The sequence below is a fragment of the Cydia strobilella genome, chromosome Z (genome assembly GCF_947568885.1).
Source record: "Cydia strobilella chromosome Z, ilCydStro3.1, whole genome shotgun sequence".
Classification (NCBI taxonomy): domain Eukaryota; kingdom Metazoa; phylum Arthropoda; class Insecta; order Lepidoptera; family Tortricidae; genus Cydia; species Cydia strobilella.
In genome coordinates, this window is record NC_086068.1 from 45,808,886 (window position 1) to 45,831,564 (window position 22,679).

Genomic DNA, 22,679 nt, shown 5'->3' on the forward strand with positions numbered 1-22,679 from the left:
CGTTGACTAATACGATCTGGGTGTATTTATTGGCAGGAGGCCGCAGCAATGTGATACACCGAAGCGCGTGGTTATAATATCTAAAAGTTAAAACAAAAAGTAATATGCCGACTATACGTCTACGAGGGGTGCCTTTAAAGTTGTGTCGTTTATAAAATCTAAAGACAATTTAAAGCGGCGGCCCTGGACTCAATAGAGCGCCGGGCTCATAGACTCTTTGGCGATGACTCATCTGTCAAGGCAAGAATACAGAGCCTTGAGCATCGCCGTCGAGTCGCTTGCCTATCGGTGTTCTATCGGATACATTCCGGGTAGTGCGCACAGGAACTGCACGACCTGATCCCACCTTCCCCTTTCCATCATCGGACATCCAGGCGCGGGGAGCGAATGCACCCGTTCGTGGTCCACATTCCATTTGTTCGGACGAAACGTTTTGCCTCCTCCTTTTTGGTACGGACGGCTAAGGAATGGAATGCGCTCCCGCCATCTGTATTCCCTGATCAATATGACCTCGGTCTCTTTAAAACAAGAGTGAATAGGCTGTTACTGAACCGGTGAGCTCCATCTTAGGCCCTGTCTTCACTTTCCATCAGGTGTGACTAGGGCCAATCGCCGATGAGTTTATAATAAATAAATAAATAAAGCTCAAGTACTATTTATTGTTTTTCTAGGAACTCGCCGTGATATTTAATACACTTTTTCATTCGGTAGATCCAGTTTTGAAACCACTTATTCCACTCCGAAGTTGGGGCTCCAAATGGCCGTTTTGTATACGTCTACCGCCTCTTCTTGGGTTCGGTGCCGTTAACCACGAAATCATTGCTTGATTTTAGGGAAACATAGAAATCATTAGGGCTCAAGTCAGGGCTGTACAGCGGGTGGTCGAGAATTTCGACGTTTCGCTCTTGTAAAAATGCAATTGTTTGCCGGGAGAGGTGTGTGAGCTTGCATTGTCATGGCGCAGTACCATACGATGTTTTCGGTTGATTTTTCGTAATTCACTTATAGCTTCTAGTAAGCAGTGTGATATACTAGTCAGGGTTAACGGTTTTGTGATATTCTAACCCAACAGTGGCAACGTGTACACTTGTGGCGACAAACGAGGTGACCATTTTTTATAACACCCTATTATTTAGCTTGACCCCGTATATCCAAACTATCTTTGTCTATATGTGCTTCAAATCTTGTAACATACATTTGAACCACTTGCCGGTCTCTGATTCAATTTGAAGTACATCCGTAATTCCGATGACAATGCTATTGCATATGCTAACATGGAGCTGATCTGATGATGCAGTCGGATGGTAGCAAACGGAACTTTTTGATGGAAAAACACAAACACTTCGAGTTTGTGTTCATTACAAGTACAGTCAGCAATAAAAGTGTGTCACAAAAAATATATGACAGTAGGTAACTTGCTTTAAGTACCTACCTACTTCTTTATGATTTATCACCACTGACAATGTCACAAACGAGTTTTGAATCTCCTCGATCGAATTGTTGTAGTTTTGCGGCACCAGCTTGGTGTTTTGGTCGTCAATAAGCAAATGTGGTGTCCTGCGATATTTTTTTTACACCTAGCTTCATGTAAGATGTTTTAAATGGTTGTCCCTGAAATGCGTATAGAAGCTTCTATCTCACGGTAAATCACATGGCGATCTTCGACGATCAGCTGCCGTACAGCCTCAATGTTTTCCTGGTTTTCGCGGTTTTCGGACTACCTTCACCCAGTCTGTCACTTTTATTTATTTAATCGAATGGCATAAAAAGTCACAAATAAATCAAAAATATAGGTAACAGGTATGTCACAGGTTAATATCCAAGGTTCTCAGCCATTGGGCTGCGTTAGAGGTAAGTGAGAACAGGTCATCGGGGCTTCCAGGGTAGGCTCTGTGGAGGCACTCCTGGACTATGTGTTGGACAGTCTGCGACTCGGCGCCACAGTCGCATCTGGGCGATTCGATCCATCCACAAAGTTGTTTAAAATGTGCGGTACGGCCGAACCCTGTCCGCATTCTATTCAACTTGCACCATTCATGTCGCGGGAGACTGAACCCCTTCACTTTCACATCGGGTGAGATAAGGCTACTAACAGATCGGTCTGTTTTTGACTGCCAGTCAGAAGACCACTTTTCTTTGAGGCTGAGTCTGGATTCTGTTAGAGCTTTAGCCAGCTTACAAGGTGGGTGACGTGATTTGAGTCGATGATAACTGGGGTTAAGGAACTCTTGACGCACGGGGAGGTCCACTCTAGTTATAAGTTTTTGGGTTTCCCTTAAAAGGGCCTCTTCCCTTCTCAGTCTGGGAGGAGCAATGTTACATAGGCTGGCTCCCGGTAAGTTGGTGTGGGAAGAATGGCGCCTGAAATGCATCTCATCGACTTGTTGAGTTCCACGTCGACTCGGTCCGTGTGCGCACTTTCCAGCCACACCGGTGAGCAGTAATCGGCAGTAGAGTAGACGAGGGCTAGGGCTGAGGTGAGCAGTAATCGGCAGTAGAGTAGACGAGGGCCAGGGCTGAGGTGAGCAGTAATCGGCAGTAGAGTAGACGAGGGCCAGGGCTGAGGTGAGCAGTAATCGGCAGTAGAGTAGACGAGGGCCAGGGCTGAGGTGCGCAGGCAGTCTGCATTCGCTCCCCACGAAGTACCAGCAAGTTTATTGAGGATGTTGTTCCTGGTTTGCAGTTTTCTACCCAATTTTGTAAGATGTTCTTTAAATGTGAGTGAACGATCTAAAGTGACTCCCAAGTACTTAGGGGCAAAGTTGTGCGTCAGTCTTTTTCCCTGCCAGTGTACATTTAACTCGTAGTTTGCCAGCCTGTTGTGGAGATGAAAGCAGGTGACTTCAGTTTTGCGGGGCTAGAGAGGGCTAGTCTGTCACTGAGACTAGAGCAATCGCATTAAAATTACAAATACCAACTTTAGACAGTCAGAAGGCATGATGCTTTCTCAATGAAAACAGTAGTCAGCTCTTTAAAACACTGAAGTCGGGTTCAACATCATTTAAAGTTTAGAAAATTATCGCACGAAAAATTTCCTACGAAATTTGCATTTTCACACCTGACTTATCAACTTTGACTCGACGCTGTACGAAAACGGTCCGGTCAATATTCATTTATTTAATAATATTTATAGCATAATTTATTTATTTTAGAATTCTTAATTCAAATAGTTTGATTCGATGGTAGTTTTTTTAAATAATTGTGAGAGATTTGCAAACGATAAGACTTAAAAGGCGGCCCTCGTATCGTATCAGTAGATATCTACTGTTTATAACTATTGCACAAAATCTCAATTTTTATTCTAGAAAGTTTCTAGACTAGTATTTTTTATACAATTTTGGCGTTTGATGATCGTTTTGTGAATTCTTATTATTAAGTTTGACATATCTATAATAATTCAATGTTTTTAAGAATAATAATAACTGCATCAACAAATTGCTCTGATATTTAGATTAAGGTAATATTTAAAACTTGACAATTTAAAAGTGCTTGTTGCTAGGCCTATTTGAATAAAGAATATATTGATTATTGAATTGAATATTGAATCAACTCCTTAGGATTACATTATTTTATTACAGAGTTGCCATGGTGGTGTTAAATATCAGACCAAATCAAAAGACCGAATTGATGGTAATGGTCACATCAATTAGTCCGCATCGAAGTTACGTAGAAGGTACATTGATAACGAGTAGGTACGTTACATTTCAACTCAATCAGTGATCGGGATCTAGCATGCCAGATCTAACTTGCTTTACAAGATAAAAGCGTGTTTTAGTTCTTATTTACATACATACACCACATATAGACAGACCCACGACACAAAAGCATTAGGTACCTACGTATAAAGCTCCAGCTCAAGCAGAACATCGCAAAATATATAAGAGCTCATTAATTAGATGGACACATTCTTATACTAAATGTTCTGTTCGTGTGCTACTACAGGTGTATTAACAATGTTAAAGTGACATTTAATTTGCAATTATTTTACGGTTATGAAATACTTTATGCATAATAATAATATGTAGATGAGTTTAGTGTAAGTTATTAGGTATGTGGGGTATGTACGCGTGTAGGTAGTGTATATGTATATACATAATGAACATAACTGTGGTATCGGTATTCTCGTTCGGACGGCGGCGGCGGTTCAGTCAGGAACCGGATTGAGAGACCTAGGGAGTAGGGCCCCTAGGCACTTGGTATGGCACTTTTCTAAGTGCCAAAATCTTTTAGGGTGCCTCTTTCTTCATCTCAAAACCGTAGCTAGGTTGCCTGGGCCCCTAGGCCCGGGCCTTGTGGGTCTAGGCGGAAATCCGGCCCTGGGTGCAGTGGCATGAGAGGCGACGAGGAGCCCAGCGGGCGCTGCCGTGCGCTACAGTTACAATCGTGAAAGACATTTTCACCACACCAGCTCGTAAATGCTTTATTCCTCAAGAACTGATGAGAAAGTTGCATTTTATCCACAAGAGTGGCAAACTAGTTAGATGGAAATATTGAGTTGATTCCGCATGTTGGCTGGTGGAACTGACTTTAAGGTGATTTTTTGAATGATAATAGTACATTTCGATGCTAGTGCGGAAAGCATGTCAATACAATACTACACGAGTACGGAGATATCTCGGGACGAGTTAAGAATGACATTTCCGCACGTGTATCGAACGACGTTTTTTAATACAGTTGCGAAAAAATAAGAAAAACAACAAGTAGGGAATTCGAAACTTTTATATTATTAATTCTGTGACATCATTGACATTGACATTATGAAGAGGTGTTTTTTAGCTTTTTTCGACTAGAATGGATGTTGTTATTATTATTGAACCCACTTCAATGAAAGTTTTTTTAATGCATGTTCTATAAGACAGAAATAATTGTAAATATAAAATATTGTACTATTATTACCCAAGTATCGTTATTTACGATTATTTGTGTATCGTATATTTATAAAAAGAATTTCGAATGTTGCCTTTGGAAACTTAAAACATGCTTGCAGTAAGAAAAATCGCCTCTTCTTTGACAGGCGTTCCGAACGGAATCAATTGATGAGTGTTAGTTTCCTTTAAACGTCGTAATCAACATAAAAACTTACTGTTAATATAAAAATACGAAAAATATACATGTTTCATATATTTATTACTTACCTCTCCATTATTATAACACGTTTATTTTTTAATATTGAAAAACCCTTTCGGAACGCCTGTCAAAGAAGAGGCGATTTTTCTTACTGCAAGCATGTTTTAAGTTTCCAAGTCATGAATTGGAACATGAATAAATTAAAAAAAAATCAATAGGTAGTCATGAATTGGAACATGAATAAATTTTAAAAAATTGGAAAAGTAAAAAGCACTAGTTCGCGAAAACCAACCTTTCGCACGCTAAACAGCTACTTACGTAAAGTAGCACTTTTCGAGCAACTGTAAGCGTTCATTTGGATTTGATTTGTGGTATACAATTAGTATTTTCCTCGCGTTGGTGTGGTGAAAAATGTAGTGATTCACTCGGTTGCAAAGTTTGTTTAACCCTCTTGCCTTGAAACCCTCGCAACGCTTAAGATTCCACTTTTCGAACCAATCGCTAAGCTCGTGGTTCAATTTTGAAATCGTTCATTTGCTTGAGTAGGTACCAATATTAGCAGGAGGAGTTAAACAACAACTTTGCGCCCTTGTGAAACAACAAACTATTGTACAGTTGCCAATCGAAGGAGCCGTGCGGTGCGAGTGTAGTGTAGTGTAGTGTAGTGTAGTGTAGTGTATCGAGTGCTGAGTGTAGGTAGGTATAGTTGATGCCGACCTGCCGAGCTTATCGTCTCGCCCCGTGCGGTCCCTGTCGTAAACCTTCACGCGGCACGACGTCCCACTGCTAAGCATCACCGACTGTTGCAACCCACCATATTACACACATATCAACCTTTTATTAAATAATACCATACAATAATACCCCAAAGAGTATTCCATATAAAGAAAGAAAGTATAAACTGATGTGTTCATATTGTACGTTTGGGGAAGTTAATTAATTAATAAATAAAAAAACTCGTAAATTATACAAAGTACCCAAAAATATGTTAATAGTTAAATTAATAATAATGGATGACGGTACCTATATCGCTATGGCAACACCTACCCAAATGACCTTATTAGACACCGATATCCACACAAAAAATATAACATCAACACGAGGATCATTTACCTAATGTAGTTAAAACCGCCGCAAAATGACTGACACAAGTGAGTGACAATTAAGTGATGAAAATGATGCAATTTGATTTTTAATGACGTCTAGATGTTAGTCAATTGTCGACTACTGGAGATCGTGTAGGAAGGCTTGCAAGGCAATATTGAGAGTCACACATAAAGACACTCAAAAACGAGAACAAAGCATCGCTAGGGCCGCTCTCGCCGAGCGCGCGGGCGGCCGGCGCGCGCACGGACCTGCCGAGGTAATCATCGTTCTGAATGCCCATCCCCGGGTCCCAGTCCCACAGCTCGCACTGCAGCACCTGGCTCTTTCTTGAACTTATTACAGCCTTAGGACAAATCACAACAGTAAACAATTAGTTCAACATTCGCGGTAGGAACTACATTTTGATGGAACCTAATCAACCTCGATAAAAACAACTGCAAGTCATGATAGATATATTAAGGTTTATGGTTGGAGATGAATCGTGGAATAAGAAGAATAAATAATGTATACACAATACATAGTTTTCTTTAAACTTACCTTGGGCAGAATTTCGGTTATACTTATACATACTTTAATAGCTAATTTAACTTACGCACTAGAAGCATTTAAATGCAACTAAAGTACCGAAGCTCAAAGCGTAGACTACATATTCATTTCCGACTGTTATCTAAAGGCAGAAGATTTAGAATATGTAGTCCAAATTAATAAGCGTGATATGAGTAATTAAGTAAAATAAGCGTCTAATTTTTATCCACGCCTTCGAGCGGATCGTGAGAGCGTAGGGCGTAGGGCAGAGTGCAGCTCGCAGCTCGGCTGCATGGAAGGCAGTCGGAGTGTACCGTCCCGTGCCGTCCCGCACCACGCACCACTACCGCTACGCTACACACGCATGCCGCGCCGCACACCAGTGACCAGGCAGTAGGCTCAGGCCCCGCCACCGCCACCGCCGGCCGCACTTACCTGCCCAACTTGTCGTCCTCATTGCCCTCGTCTTTGTCGAGCACCTCTATTTCCAAAGCTTGACCGAGAGATTGCATTATACGCGCCTTTACGCCAAACGCGCAAAGTCCCACGCAAACATAGCAAGGAAAACAAAATAAGATGCACAACTTTATCTAAATTATCATTGTTATAAAGTTATGAAGCGAACTGAAATACGGAGCGGCGTGATTAAACCAAATGTGTTTTTATATTATTTCAACCACTTCATAAAGTAAAATAAATATAATCAATACTACAATAATGAATTAATTTAAAATAATCGAGCAATATGCAAGTGGTATATTTCAAATTGGTAGTTCATGTTTAGTAAGGATTGCCAAAACCTGTCGAAATAAATCACTTGCACTCGAAGTAAGATATATTGCAACTACTAAAATAAACCTAAATTATTTAAATAGTCGGCTTATTGGTGTTGGCCGGTCGAAGTATTCAGCAGATGGCGCCAGCATAGCTTGCCCTGTCAATCCCTAGAATTTTATATTAAAGGAAAAAATTGAAAAAGCTACACTTCCGGTTCCAATTCCGGTTCCGGTTACAATTTGGAGTATTGCTCGCAGACGTATCTGCATGTAAAAAAATTGAATCCCTAGAATTGTAATTTTTTTAAATGGAATTTTATGCCCTGGATGCCAGCCCTCTAAGGCAAATCTCATAGAAAAAGGGGCAAGCTATGATGGCGCCATCTATGGAAACCTTTGACAGTTGCCAACCCCATTGTTGGAATCGCACGTTTTTCCCAAACTTGAAAAATGCCTAATAAGCTAACCATTTAGTTAATTCATGTTTATTTTGTTAACTAGTAATATTACTAAGGCGCGGCGTTATTAATGAGTAGTTGGAAGAAAAGAAGTAGGTACAGGCGGACCAAGCTAACTCTGCACAGAGTTTGTAATGACATGGTGTGGAAGTGGCATGTCATCATAACTCATAACTCTCATAAGCGTCAAATCTCAAAACTTTGACGGACTCAATTCATGTATTACCATGAAGACTCCGGTTGTCACAAGCTGACGTTTGTCAATCTAGTTACCAGTGTTTGGTGGTAGCTGGTACCTAGGTAACCAAACATAATGGGGCTGTATAGCGCCATCTAGTTCGGCTGACAAATTTTTAGACTTTACATGTCTTTCTAAATCAATTAATCTTTACCGTAGATAATACTAATATCTATTTAATTAACAAACAATTTCTTCCAACAAACTAAAAACCTATGTTTACCTCAAACGGGTTACAACTGAAGGCGTATTTCCAAAATTGTTTTACATATTTATTCATGGAATAACTGAGGAGCGTCTTTTCAAAAGGGTTTTTCATAGAGAAACAACCCCTTTTGACAAAATAAATCTTGTATCAAATACTTTACGACCCGGACTAAGTAATACAAGATTTTGTTTCTGAATAGGGAATATTACGCAAAACTCTGCGTATAAGGCATCACTAGCACAATCACAGGGCCCACCGCGAAACACGAAAGTTCGGTTTCTGCCTCTCTATCATTCTTGACTATTCGATCGATAGAGAGGCAGATAGCGAAATTCCGATTTTCGCGTTTCGGCCACCTGTAAACAAAACCGCATTGATGCATCAATGTCATAGTGAAAACTTGTCAAAAACTGTTTAAGGCCTAGTATAGTATGTATAAGTTACTCTATGGTTTAGTATATGCACTAGTGCTGCACTCTGGCGGCAGAACATTGCAGTAATACTCCCTATTGATAGGATAGATATCCCGATAAAATGTAATACACATGCTTGTTCTTGTTACTTAAAAAAATGAGACACAAAAGAGTCAGACAAACAAATGTACTTATTTAGTTCAATAAAATTTCCAATTTAAGTTATATTATATCTGTCGCAGTCAATTTTACAAACGGCGTCGTCATTTTACAAACGTTTTAACGTTGCAAATAAAATTGTAAGTGCGCTCAATAGTGTCAACGTAAACGCGGTACCTAAACGTGATGTTTGTCTGAAGGTCGAAGGATGAATGGTTTGCTGCTTTATCAATTTATATTAACTTTTATAACACACCACCATCCTCACGGTCACCAAAATCTCAAGGTCACCCAAAACCGAATCAGAGCACCCCACTATCCACATGGTCTTGTCTGAGGCGCGGAGGGAGAGCAGCCCTCGCCCGCTGTGACGGAGCGCGGGAACGAGCGAGGCGAGCGGCTGGCGACCAGCAAGCCGAAGCTGCGGAGCCGAATGTAGTGACCGTGCTTCGTCACAAGAGGGCGGAAAGGCAATCTCCCCCGCCCCGCGCGCCCCTAATAAGTCCGACGAACTCGAGATTTGATAGACACCCGAGATTTCATAGTTTTGATGTGCAGCGCCACGCGTGGTAAATTAAAGAACGAATGCCGAAAACAGCCTCAGACAACCATCACGTTTACGTTGACACTATTGAGCGCACTAAAAACTTGCCTACGGCAATTTGCAAGCGTGAAAATGTTTGTATATTGACGTAAACGGCGGATTCTTACAATTTGCCTGCGATATTTACATTAGAATAGATACAAGCTAAAATTATGAACAATAAAAATAGTAGGGTTTATTTGTCATGTTTGTAATGATAATTATGTATGGGTATATAAGGCGCTTTACTATGCCATGATCTACCTACACCTAACTACAGGCCTGATTACCCTTAAAATTCAATTGCACGAGTACAGGTTTTGGACGCAACCAGGTCGCATTCTATAACCAAATTAGTATGGGAGCGGCAACTAGGGGTGACCGAGTCTTTAATAACATGCTCCATCTAGCTCACTAAACAAGAGACTTGTATATTATTGCCTTTGGCTGATTCTATTCTATCCCAAAGTACATATTTCGCGTTGTTTCTTATTAGTGGCAAAATATGATAAACTGTACGCATGCAACTTATGTGTGCCTCAATGAAAATAATGAAATAACAAGATGTTCACATTACTCTACATATGTACAGAGTGGCCCAAAAATACGTTGACAAAGTTTCTTCTAATTATTTTATTAAGTACTTACGTAACTAGTGCAAAATAAGTTAAATATTAAAACTACAGTCTTTTTTATGCAACAAAAATTTATCGTCTTCAAAATAGCCTCCTCTCGCTTTGATACACAAACGCAAACGTTTGTTAAAAATTTCAACGATATGCCGCACCCGCAGCTCCTCCACGATATGCCGCAGCTCCTCCAACGATATTTTTTCTCATTCACTTACGTGTTGCTTTTAGAGCGTTTACACTTTTGTGTTAAGTAGCACTGGCCCTTTTCTCTAAGATTGACCACAACACAAACTATAATCCATTGGATTTAGATCAGGCGAGTAGGGTGGCCACTGTTTATTATCTTTTCCCCTCACTAGCTCGGAAAGCCGTCTTTTATCCTTTAAAACAAGCGGGTAAAAACGCATTTTATCCACTAGTGGGGAAAGTCATTTGACATTGGAGCGTGCTTAAGTAGCTTTTGTCAGATAACAAAACGTAAAACGCTCATAATAATGGTTCGTTCGATATTAACTATCATTAAATAAATGGTTTGAGAATTGTATAAATAATACCAAATTTAGCAAAAGGAGGCAAACGAGCAGACAGATCACCTGATGGTAAGCGATTACCGCCGCCCATGGACACCCGCAACACCAGAGGGGTTGTAAGTGCGTTGCCGGCCTTTAAGATGGGAATACGCTCTTTTCTTGAAGGTTTGAAGGTCATATCGGTCCGGAAATACCGCAGGCGACAGTTCATTCCACAGTTTAGCTGTGCGAGGCAGGAAGTTTCTAGAGAAACGCACAGTTGAGGACTGCCAACCATCTAAGTGGTGAGGATGGTAATGTTGTCGCGTAGGGCGATGGCGAAAAGAAGCGGCAGGGATTAATCCGAACAATTCCTCGGAGCACTCCCCGTTATACACGCGATAGAAAATGCAGAGCGAGGCCACATCTCTACGCAGCGCCAAGGAGTCAAGCCGTTCCGAAATACGCTGGCAGTCGACAATTCGAGTCGCTCTTCGCTGGATGCGGTCCAGAGGGAGAAGCTGGTATTGGGGTGCCCCTGCCCATAGATGAGAACAGTATTCCATGTGTGGGCGAACCTGCGCTTTATACAGGTGTAGGCGGTGGGTGGGTTTGTTTAATGATTTAAGCTATAATTAGTCATAAACCTTAATATCCCATAAGAAACATTTGTTTTTAGGGTTTCGTACCCAAAGGGTAAAAACGGGACCCTATTACTAAGACTCCGCTGTCCGTCTGTCACCAGGCTGTATCTCATGAACCGTGATAGCTAGACAGTTGAAATTTTCACAGATGATGTATTCTGTATTCTGTTGCCGCTATAACAACAAATACTAAAAACAGAATAAAATAAATATTTAAGTGGGGCTCCCATACAACAAACGTGATCTATTTGCCGTTTTTTTGCGCAATGGTACGGAACCCTTCGCGCGCGAGTCCAACTCTCACTCTCGCACTTGGCCGGTTTTCTTTAATATATGACATCTATTACAGTTTTCACACGTAAATACTTAAGTTACAAGATATATTTCTAAAATAGAATAGTATACTCAAGAGGAATTAAAATGGGTCACTTTTCATGACATTTTCCATACAAAGGATCTCTTTCTTTTACTCTTAAGTACATGTAAGTAAAAGTAGTAAAAAACTAAATAATATACAGCTAGTGTTGATATAAAAATACCATAAAATAATTTAGTTAGAGAATGTGCTGTCCCTTGACCAGTGGTATTTAGGAATAGAAAGAAAAGTAGTTGAGGTATTAGGAGCTAGCTAGGCTCACCTCACACCAGTAGTCCCAGCGCGGATTGATGTTGTTGTCGATGTGCTTGGTCTTCCACTTCTGCGCGCCCACCGTGATGATCGCGTACGGGTCCGACTTACCCTTGCCTTTATAAAAACATACAATTTTTGACTAAAACCCTAATTACGCCGTAGGGCTCGAGCCCTCACGAATTAGGTACAAACCTGTTAGGCGATGAAACGGTAATGAAATGTAGTAGATTTTATTATACAACTTTACGTCTCCTATTCCGACATAAAAACTCCGTGGACTTTTATTTTTCTTTACCGCGCTCGTGTTGGATTAATCTGTCTTATAAAACTGATACCTACTTAAAGTTTTACTATTGAAAAAAATTACAAATGGCCTGTACTGACCTAACATAGAAATATCCTTCTTCATGAGATTTTGAGCTTGCACCAGATGTATACGCAGCACTCCCTGAAAATATCAAATTATTTTAATGCTTAACCAAAAATATAACATAATTATATAGTTTTTATACGGAACCGGCAAAGAGCATCTCACGGTGTGTCCCTTTGAAACACTTTTTTTTAATTTTGCAGGTACAGGACCTTTTCCTCTATGACAAGAAAAATAGTCAGAACTAATTTTCATCGATTTATAACACGGGAAAATCCAATAAACGAAAAACCTTGCGTGTGAAAAGTATCTTGTCACTACAACTTTCTAAGAACATTCCAACCAACTTTTTGGCCGAAGCAGTCCCATTTGTTCCCTATTGACCTAAACGTGTACGATATCAGTTCTACTACCGAGACGACTAAAGGTTGGAAAGGACACATGTGAAAGTTCAGCACCGGCACCTCAAGTGAGGGACCGTACACAATTGACAGACTGACTAACATAATTCCGCAGAGAACAATTCATATTAACGAAATTTATTTACGATGATAAACGGTTTGGTGCAACTGTCTTTAAGATGCTCACCTCCGGCTCGGGCATGCGCAGGTCGACGGTGGGGATCTCGTCGCTCAGCTTGATGGGCAGCTTGTTAGGCAGCACCATCATGTTGGCAATCTGCTCCACGATACAGCGCCGGAGTATGTCACTGAAACATTCACATGGGGTTAGCATAAATAGACATGCTAATGTTCAATTTTAATATCCACCAGTTCATTTCTTACTACTTTATGAAGTAAATACAAAAAGGTTTGCAGCAGCAGCAGCTAGTGATGTGCCGCCGAGAAATTACGCACTTACCGAAATTCTCATTAGTGAAAATTACCGTAAATTACCGAGAATTTACGGTAACTTACCCATGAAGTATATTAAATTAATATTGAATTTTGCTTACAAGTTTTGTAGTTTTAAAATATTTAAATGTTTTTTACGTTATTATTATTAAGTGTACTAATGTTTTCTGACACGTGGTTGATTGGTATAATTTATAGTCTTATTTCTCCTTATCTTAGTCCCAGCTCTATTTGGGCTTCAATGTACAGCGAAGCCAAAGCGCTTTATCCTGGGTTACCATAGGGGTTAGGTTCTACTTTCATCTCCCTCTTGATATTGAACTACCATGTGTTGGGAGGTCTTCGTCTTCTCAGAAATTTTGTGAGGATTTTGATTGTATTGTAGCACAGGCAGGTTTCCGTAACTCGACGACATGCGCCTAGTTTTCGTAACGCGGGGTGGGAGCTAGCCCAGCCAACCAACCCAACCCCTCAACAGGAAAGGTGACCTGCTGGATCCTAGAAGAGCGACTTCGTGAGTCTTTCATTGATGCCATGCATGGCCTGTCGGTCTCCAGCCTGGTTGTGCTGTGTCTTTGTAAGTTCCAGCAGCAGTGAGCGTATCTTGCTAAAGGGCACTGGGAAAATCGATTCCGCACCGTCGTTAGCTCAGGATCCACTGTGTCCCTTGATCCATTGAAGGGTGAGCTTCTTATTATGAGATACAGGTTTGCCATATGGAGATCTCCATTAGTCGTTCGTGGCATTCATGTATGAGTGTTGACGTAATTATATGGCTTAGGGCCATTAGAGTGCTCTACTGGCGGATATTATATGGGTGGAGGGATCCTACTAACCTTCCTTGCAGTGATGGTAGCCGCCGCATTGATGATGCTCATGCACTCAGCTTGGAAAACTGAGTTATGAGCTCCTAGCGGAGTGGTAATGGACACGTTCGGGTCTTCTGAGAAGGTTCCAGAGCCCGAACCACTGCCTGTTTTGGAACCATCAGATTTGAAGATACTCAGTTCATAGGTGCTGATTAAGTCCTCCGTGATTCGTCGTCGGGGGTGGCCTCTAGCTGTATGTGTAGGTGAACCTTCATGACTGCAGTATTTACCTCGTGGTTTGTGGGAATGTAAGACGGATTTAATGGCCGGACCATCTAAGCCTTCTTTTAGTTTGTCAGTAATAGGGACCACTCTGAAAGATCCTATCACGTGCTCATTGCGTTATCGAGACGAGTAACAGGACATAAAAAAGACGAGCGCTATGAATGCAGGATCTTGATTTTTGAGGGCCATCAGGAACCAATTTAATCCGTTAGTACCCAAACTGTACAGAAACTGCAGTTCCCACGAGTTTTTTTTTACCTGCGGTAACTGGTGGTGGAACATTGCGAACCCAGCTGATAACCGCTTACCTGGTCACAATACAACAGCCTAACTTAAAATAAACATGAGATGTAATAAAATATCGTCAAACACACTTGTTGTAATGTAAGCAATTACAAATCAAACTCTACCTTACACATCAAGCTTGCTTACATATGACTTATTGAAATATTAATGGTTTTTAGATTACATCACTGTACATCAGGGGTCGGCAACCTTTTAGCAGCCAAGGGCCACATAGCGGTTAGCAAAATTGCAGCGGGCCGCACACTGTTAATAATTCGTGAATTTATTAGACAAAATGACATTGTCGTAAAGGACTATTTTTAATATACATTTTTAATATTTTTATGCAGTGCCGAAATTCAGAGCACGTTTCGCCCGGGTCGGGCGATCGCGCGCTCTTACAATCAGGGCGTCCCTCACATTATTCAAGCGCGCGAAGCGCGCTCTTACATGCAGGGCGCCCCTCACACTCAAAGGTCGGGCGAAGCCCGACATTTATCGCGCTTGACGCGCTCTTACATGCAGGGCGCCTGCGGCATCCCTCACAGTTATTCAGCGCCCTTCGCGCGCTCTCACATACAGGGCGCCTGCGGCGCCCCTCACACTTAAAGTTCGGGCGAAGCCCGACATTCAGCGAACCCTCCACACTTAAAGGGTGGGGGAAACCCGACATTCAGCGCTCTTACATTGCGATAGGCAGACACTCATGTCTGTGCATATTGAGTGATCAGCACATTTAATGTAGATCTTGTGATAATGGGTCCCAACTCCAAAAAAATAAATTGAAGTGAAACTTTTCTTTTTCACTCGATCACTTTTTAGTGACGTAGGACTGATGTAACCCGGAGGCTCGCGGGCCGCCGGTTGCCGACCCCTGCTGTACATAATAAGTTTGAATTTTTTTTTATAAAGAATAAATGTATTCATTATGAGATGGATTTTATACAACTAAGCTGAAATAATAGAGAACTCACTTTATTTTTCGTTAGGCAATTACTTACTTTCATTAAAAACACTTTAAATCGCACATCGAGTGAAACTTTAGTAAAATAATTTAATATTTATTGTGTATTTCATCTCTAACATCTATTTATATCATTGATTAAAGTTAAAATTTCTCTTAGAAAAATTACCCGAGAACATTCGCGGGGAAGTTTCGCCGTAATTTACGCGGTAATTTTGGTAATAAACTAGTTCCTTTTGACAGATTTATTGACAATTTCAGTACAGATTGTATTACCAAAATAAAAATAAATTCTGTAAAAAAAGTAAAAAAAATGAAAATTTAGACAACTTTCTCCATAATTACCCGTACGGAGAACGTTACCGCGCAATTTACTCGACGATGCTCTTTGTTCTCGTAATTTACGGTAACGGCACATCACTCTGCAGCACGTAAAATCAATGTATTACATAAAATGTTATCTTACTAACTACATATTTCTTACGATGACATAATTATACACTGAATTACCTACTAATTATCATTTTAAGAAACCATTCTGATAATACTCATAACTGAAGTTCTTGTGTAGAGATCTGTTCTATTTTTTTAAATAATTTAGTCATTTTTTAGTAATGAAAAAATATTCCATGCACACAGTCACCAATTCTCATTTTTCTTGAGAGCATCTGAGAATATATTTAAACGCCTTAAAAATAGAGTCTTGTTCAGGTATTTGTGGTAATCTTGTTCGGGCCTATATATCTGATAGCGACTGTCCCCTTTATTGAATCTGGCATGGAATGGAGTGACCCGCTGATCTAGGCCACAATACGTTACGAGTACCTACCTGCATACTTACAACATGATTATCGATGCTCTTGACCCAAAAAGCGTTGTCCATTAGTGACAGAATCATATCACTAATTATACCTACATACATGTATATACCCCATATAGTGTCAATGACATTTATTGGAAAATATTTAGCGTATGTACTTAATATAGAAATTTTGCCAGATTTGTAAGAACCATGTTTAAATTAGTCTCATTAGTCCCTCTAATGTTCCTTAAGAGGAAAAATTGAAAGGCATAATATAGTAGATAATACAAGGGTAATACAATAAATAAATAAAACTATAACATCAAGATGGAAGGCTCATTGCATGTATTTGACGGTTCGGTGTTATTGAGGAAGAAATTAAACCTACAGCCCGCCCACCGGTGAAATCTGAGAGACGAGCCGAGCGTCATTACCGCCATCACACCGAGTACAATATACTCGTAACCTCAGGAGCGGGAGCGGGACTATACAAAGATACTGCAATAGGAAACGTCCGATGTTTTCGGGTGATAGGAGTTTTGTCAGGATATTCCACTGGTTGATATGGCAAGCGTACCTCAGGCCCGGCATGTCCAGCACGTCGGCCGCGCCCACCAGGTTGAAGTCGATGGACGGGTTGTTGAGGAAGAACACCTGCAGCCCACCCACCAGCGGGATCTTGGTGATGAGCGGCTTCATCACTACGCGGACCATACCGTGGATCTAAACAACCAGTTTCTTTTTAATTTTTCCTTACAACTGCTTGTATAGAAGAGCAAATGTCAAATGAATTATTCGGTTTAGGCTGATGGACTGAAAAAGTCTCCTGACGCGGCTGAGCCCAACAATACATACATATTAAATGACTACACAATAATGCGTAAAATAGTATCATAAAAAGTTGTGAATGTTGTAAGAGAATAAGTTAAGTTTAAGCAATTCTAAATAAGACTTCATTTAACCTACTATTTTAATCCCTCTTTGTTTTAAATCACATTTTTAATTTAATGTAATGTCATTTGTCATTTTAATTTATTCTAATGTTGTATGTTGAGATTTGATCTGCTTTGCTTATTATTATTATTATTTTTGACATGTAGTTAAATTGCATCGTAATTTATTTGTAATGCAATTTTACAATGTTGACATGTATTTTTTCATTTTTTTTTTTAACAATTTTAACACATATCAGTGAAAGAACATGGGTCAAAATCATTTCTCCAGGGATAATCCTTCAGCAGGGGACAGACTTGGGGGACCTTTCATAGGTGGGTATTTTTCTATATTAATTTAATTTTTAAGTAGTTTCATTTGAATGTTAGTTTAGTTTTAATTTGTTTAGTTTATATGTAGTTTTAATGTTTTTCTTTTATATTTGTTATCAATAAATGCAGATTTTCTCCATATATATATATATATTTTTTGGTGTTTTTATACATTTTCATTTTTAGTTTTAATCGTGTATCGATAGATGGCAGTAAATTTACTGTGACTACAAAATTTACTATGACAATAAACCTCTATTGTATATTATTATATTCTCTTTAGTTAGCGGTAAGGTTACGATAACGCAATTCTTACGGCAACTACGTCTTATTGAACACACAAATAATACCTATGTAACATATATCAGGATAAATTGTACTTGAAAAAGTGTGGTCTATAGTTTAGGCATATATTTTTTATCTACTATTAATTAATAAAGTAAAATAAAGCAAAATCCATCTATCTACCTGCAGATCCTTTATACCCCCGCGAATACCTTGGAGAACAAATGAGATATCACAGTCCCCAGCATAACTGAAAAGAAAAGACAGACCTCAGTGTGTTTTCCTCAGTGCAATAGTTACCTAAACTTGAATTCATGCAATGGTGTCATTGTAGTAGTAGTAGCGTAGCGTACAAACAAACAAACAAACAAACTATGTTACGACGTGTTATGTGACGACGTGTTTGTCTGTAGATAAGTGGTTATGCATTTAGCTAGTCTTCAGTTTGGTCGATCTTCAAACAGGGCAATGCAGACGTAATAAATAGAAATGCATCACTTACAAGAGATCAATATCCATGATGATTTCGTCCCTCGAGAGATTCTTGTCGTAAACCTTCACGCCACCGACCCGTGGTGCCTGCAAATGTTAAATACTAAACACTATGTAGACTTAAAAGTAAGTAGGAAACTATTTAGTAACGTAAAATATTTCAGCTACTTACGATACCTAACTTTTTAAGTTTGTTTTATGTAAAGCATGAAATTAATATAATTGTGACTGATATTAAAGAGACAATTACAACAAAACTAGATTACATGAAACCAGAAATACAAACTATTTACCCGCGTGTTAACGTAATCCGGTTAAATGTATACATTTGTTATAAGCGCGATATCAATGTTGGTGAGCAATTTCTTATAATAATATTACACTCAAGACTCTCAAGAGCAATGAACACCTCTTACTATGCGTATGAGTGGATATTTCTATACAAAGTGACCCAATTTCATAGCTCTCTAGTGTGGCGTCTACGTCTTCGGCCTCATTGCAGTTTCATTAAAAGCCCTTATTCCCTGGAGCGTTCATCGATTTCACGAAATAACACTCAATAGATGGCGTTGACGCGCGGTACGCGAGCGCCGGCAACTATAACTTGTTTTGAACGCAGAGAAGAATAATCTTTATCGTTGTCGATTTCAATAGCAAGTAACATTATTTTTAACCGACTTCAATTTCATAGAAGGAGGAGGTTCTGTATTCGGTTGTGGCTAATTTTTTTTTTTTTTTTTATGTATGTTCACCGATTATTCCGAGACCCGTGGTCCGATTTGAGTAATTCTTTTTTTGTTCGAAAGGAGCTACTTCCAAGTTGGTCCCATAGTAATCTGGTTCTGATCTGATGATGGGATCCCTGAGGAATTGAGGGAACTCCTCAATTTTTAAAGGCACATGTATGGTGATTTGGGTGTTTTCATAAGCAACTTGAGCATTTTCTCTCGAAAACGACCAATTTGATGAAGTGGACCTGATGATGATGATTGTTTTGAAGATAGTGATGATGATTTTTTTAATGTAGGATGTTCAGCGATTACTCCGAGACCCGTGGTCCGACTTGAACAATTCTTTTTTTGTTTGAAAGGAACTACCACCAAGGTGGTTCCACATTAATCTGGTGCTGTTCTGATGATGGGATCCATGAGGAATTGAGGGAACTCCTCAATTTTTAAAGGCACATGTATGGTGATTTGGTCGTTTTCTTAAGCAACTTGATCATTTTTTCTAGAAAACCACCAATTTGATGAAGTGGAGCTGATGATGATGATTGTTTTGATGATAATGATTTCAGCGATTACTCCGGCACCCATGATCCGATTTGAGTTATTCTTTTTCTGTTTGAAAGAAGTTACCTCTCCAAGGTGTTTTCGTAATATTTTTGGTTTTGATCTGATGATGGAATCCGTGAGGAATTGAGGGAACTCCTCAATTTTTAAAGGCACGTGTATGGTAATTTCGGTGTTTTCTAAAGTAACTCAAGCATTTCCTCACCAATACCACCAATTTGATGTAGTGCAACTGTAGCCTAACCACGAGTTTGGCACTAAATATTCTTCGTAACTTACTTTGTACACTAATACGCCAGTACGAGCGAGATGCATAAACAGTAAGTTACGCACACGATAGCGAATATATCAATGTAAAACTCGTGGTAAGGCTACTGATAACTTCCCTCATATGTGTATTATGATTTTTGATGTAGGTAGTGTTGGAAACAACCAAAGAGACTGAGAGGTGAAGGTAGAGTGGTATTAGTGTTTGGGGGGTTTGAGGTTGGGGGTTGAGGGGAGGTGAGTTGATGGTTCGGAGACTGAGGGGTTGGGAGTTAAGGGATTGGGGGTTAGGGTTAGGAGTTAAGGGGTCTGGGGTTAGGGGTCGGGGAATGGCGGTTGAAGGGTTGGTGGTTTAGGGTCGAAGGGTTCAGTGATCAGGGGTTGATGTGCTGTGAGGTTGAGTGATCGGGGGGTTTGAGGGATTGGGTCAGTGGCGGGGCGGAGAATGGATTTACTGACAGGAATGATTTCCCAGACGGACTCGAGGAAAATTCTGATTATTTAATAAAGTTTACGAATTTACAGATAAACATGATTATGTTTTTCATTCATGCGTCACGCTCTTAACAATGTCTTAAAGCTAAAAATGGAAAAATAAAAACTTTTATAAAAAAAAGATAAACCGACTTCAAAAAGGATGAAATAAAATATTATCCTTTTTAGGGTTCCGTGTTTAAGTATATGCGTTACCAACTGATATGTTTGAAGTCGGTGCCAAGCCAAGTACTCCAAGTAGTAACAATACCAGTCAAAAATAATCAGATTTATATCTATAAATCCCATTACAACTGTACAAATGTTATAAACGTGAAAGCAATTATGTCTGCCTCTTTGCTACCTTTTCATGGCTAAACAACTGAACCGCTTTAGCTGAAATTTGGCAGGAAGGTTCCTTCAATTGTTTTATATTTTGAAATGTAGTCCTCTGGATAAGCGACAGAAAATAACTCAGTCCCAATCCCACACTTGCGTGCTATGACTGTTTAAGAATTAGTAAGAAATGCTCTTTAAAAAAATACGACGACAAAACGTATTAGATTTACACTAACGTGCCGACAAGCATGGTACGAACTGCGCCAAGAAGGTTCAACCGTGTGTTCTGTTTCTGTTCTGAGGTGTACAGAAAGTTCGTTTATTGTCGTCGTGTAACGCTGCGTCTTACATAGGCGAACACTCGCGAACGCGAAGCGAAGCGACGCGGCACGGCGCGGCCGGCCCAAGGCGTTCGCGTTCGCAACGAGATCGCCCACGTAGGACACTTCTATATAGGTATCAAAGGATTAATTAAGGCGCCGTGCCGCGCCGCCTTTTAATACGTAGTACGCTGCGTTAGGTAATCCAACGTACATACTTATATAGCCGCATCTTTATCGAATTGCACCAAAATACCTATGAATATATGGTTTAAAATTTGGCTTGGCACCGACTTCAAACATATCAGTTGGTAACGCATATACTTAAACACGGAACCCTAAAAAGGATAATATTTTATTTCATCCTTTTTGAAGTCGGTTTATCTTTTTTTTATAAAAGTTTTTATTTATTGTTATAACCACTCTTTTATTTTATTTTATATGCATGGTAGTAGTAATTTCAGTTTATTATGTTAATAAAATATACATACTTGTACCCAGAGATGACCAGGGTGCCTAGCCAAGATGCCAACCGTTTAGGTTCTTATAGTTTACATTAAAACCAATTCTGCAGCTGGCCTCTGAAATGGGTAATAGAAACGCGATCCGTATGTCTTTCGCTTTCCAAATGACCAGGGTGCCGAGCCAAGATGCCAACCGTTTACGCTCCGTAGCAAACGAAACGTAACTGTCTCTGTCGCACTAATATTGAAGAGTCATAGAGAGAGATTACGCTATTGTTCGCTTTGGAACGAACGACTGGAATCTTGGCTAGGCACTCGGGTTTAGTACCTACAGTTTACGTTAAAACCACTTAAAACCAAATCAGTAGCTGGCCACTGAAATGGGTAATAGAAACGCGTTCCGTATGTGTTTTGCTTTCCAGATAATCAGAGTACCCAGCCAAGATGCCAGTCGTTCGTTCCGTAGCGAACGATAGGGTAATCTCTCTCTATCACTCTTCCATATTAGTGCGACAGAGATGGTTGCGATTCGTTCGCTACGGAGCGTAAACGGTTGGCATCTTGGCCAGGCACCCTGGTCATCTGCAAAGCGAAACACATACGGAACGTGTTTCTATTACCCATTACAGTGGCCAGCTACAGATTTGGTTTTAATGTAAACTATAGGTACCTAAACCTGGGTGCCTAGCCAAGATGCCAGTCGTTCGTTCCGTAGCGAATGATAGGGTAATCTCTATCTATCACTCTTACATATTAATGCGACAGAGACAGTTGCGTTTCGTTCGCTACGGAGCGTAAACGGTTGGCATCTTGGCTGGACACCCTGGCCATCTGGAAAGGGAAAGACATACGGAACGCGTTTCTGCTATCCATTCAGAGGCCAGCTACAGATTTGGTTTTAATGTAGACTATAAGTACCTAAACGGTTGGCATTTTGGCTAGGCACCCTGGTCATCTGGAAAGCGAAAGACATAAGGAACGCGTTTCTACTACCCATTTTAGAGGCCAGCCACAGATTTGGTTTTAATGTAAATTATATTATAGATACCTAAACGGTTGGTATCTTGGCTAAGCACCTTGGTCATCTGGAAAGGGAAAGACATACGGAACCCGTTTCTACTACCCATCCAGAGGCCAGCTACAGATTTGGTTTCAATGTAAA

At 40.1% G+C, this 22,679-nt stretch overlaps 1 protein-coding gene across 3 annotated transcripts in view; it reads right to left on the reverse strand.

Moving 5' to 3' along the window:
- LOC134754833 (extended synaptotagmin-2-A) overlaps positions 1-22,679 on the reverse strand; it is a 53,824-nt gene that overhangs the window by 23,805 nt on the left and 7,340 nt on the right. For 2 of the 3 annotated variants that reach the window (XM_063691265.1, XM_063691262.1), the window contains exons 6-12: positions 18,372-18,448; positions 18,053-18,119; positions 16,897-17,042; positions 12,909-13,029; positions 12,335-12,398; positions 11,958-12,064; positions 6,423-6,517 (exon numbers count right to left, since the gene is read on the reverse strand). In XM_063691265.1, coding sequence (XP_063547335.1) covers positions 6,423-6,517; positions 11,958-12,064; positions 12,335-12,398; positions 12,909-13,029; positions 16,897-17,042; positions 18,053-18,119; positions 18,372-18,448 — 677 coding nt within the window. Of the gene's footprint in view, positions 1-6,422; positions 6,518-7,134; positions 7,221-11,957; positions 12,065-12,334; positions 12,399-12,908; positions 13,030-16,896; positions 17,043-18,052; positions 18,120-18,371; positions 18,449-22,679 lie in introns of all 3 variants that reach the window. The other variant, XM_063691264.1, reaches the window with a different exon arrangement.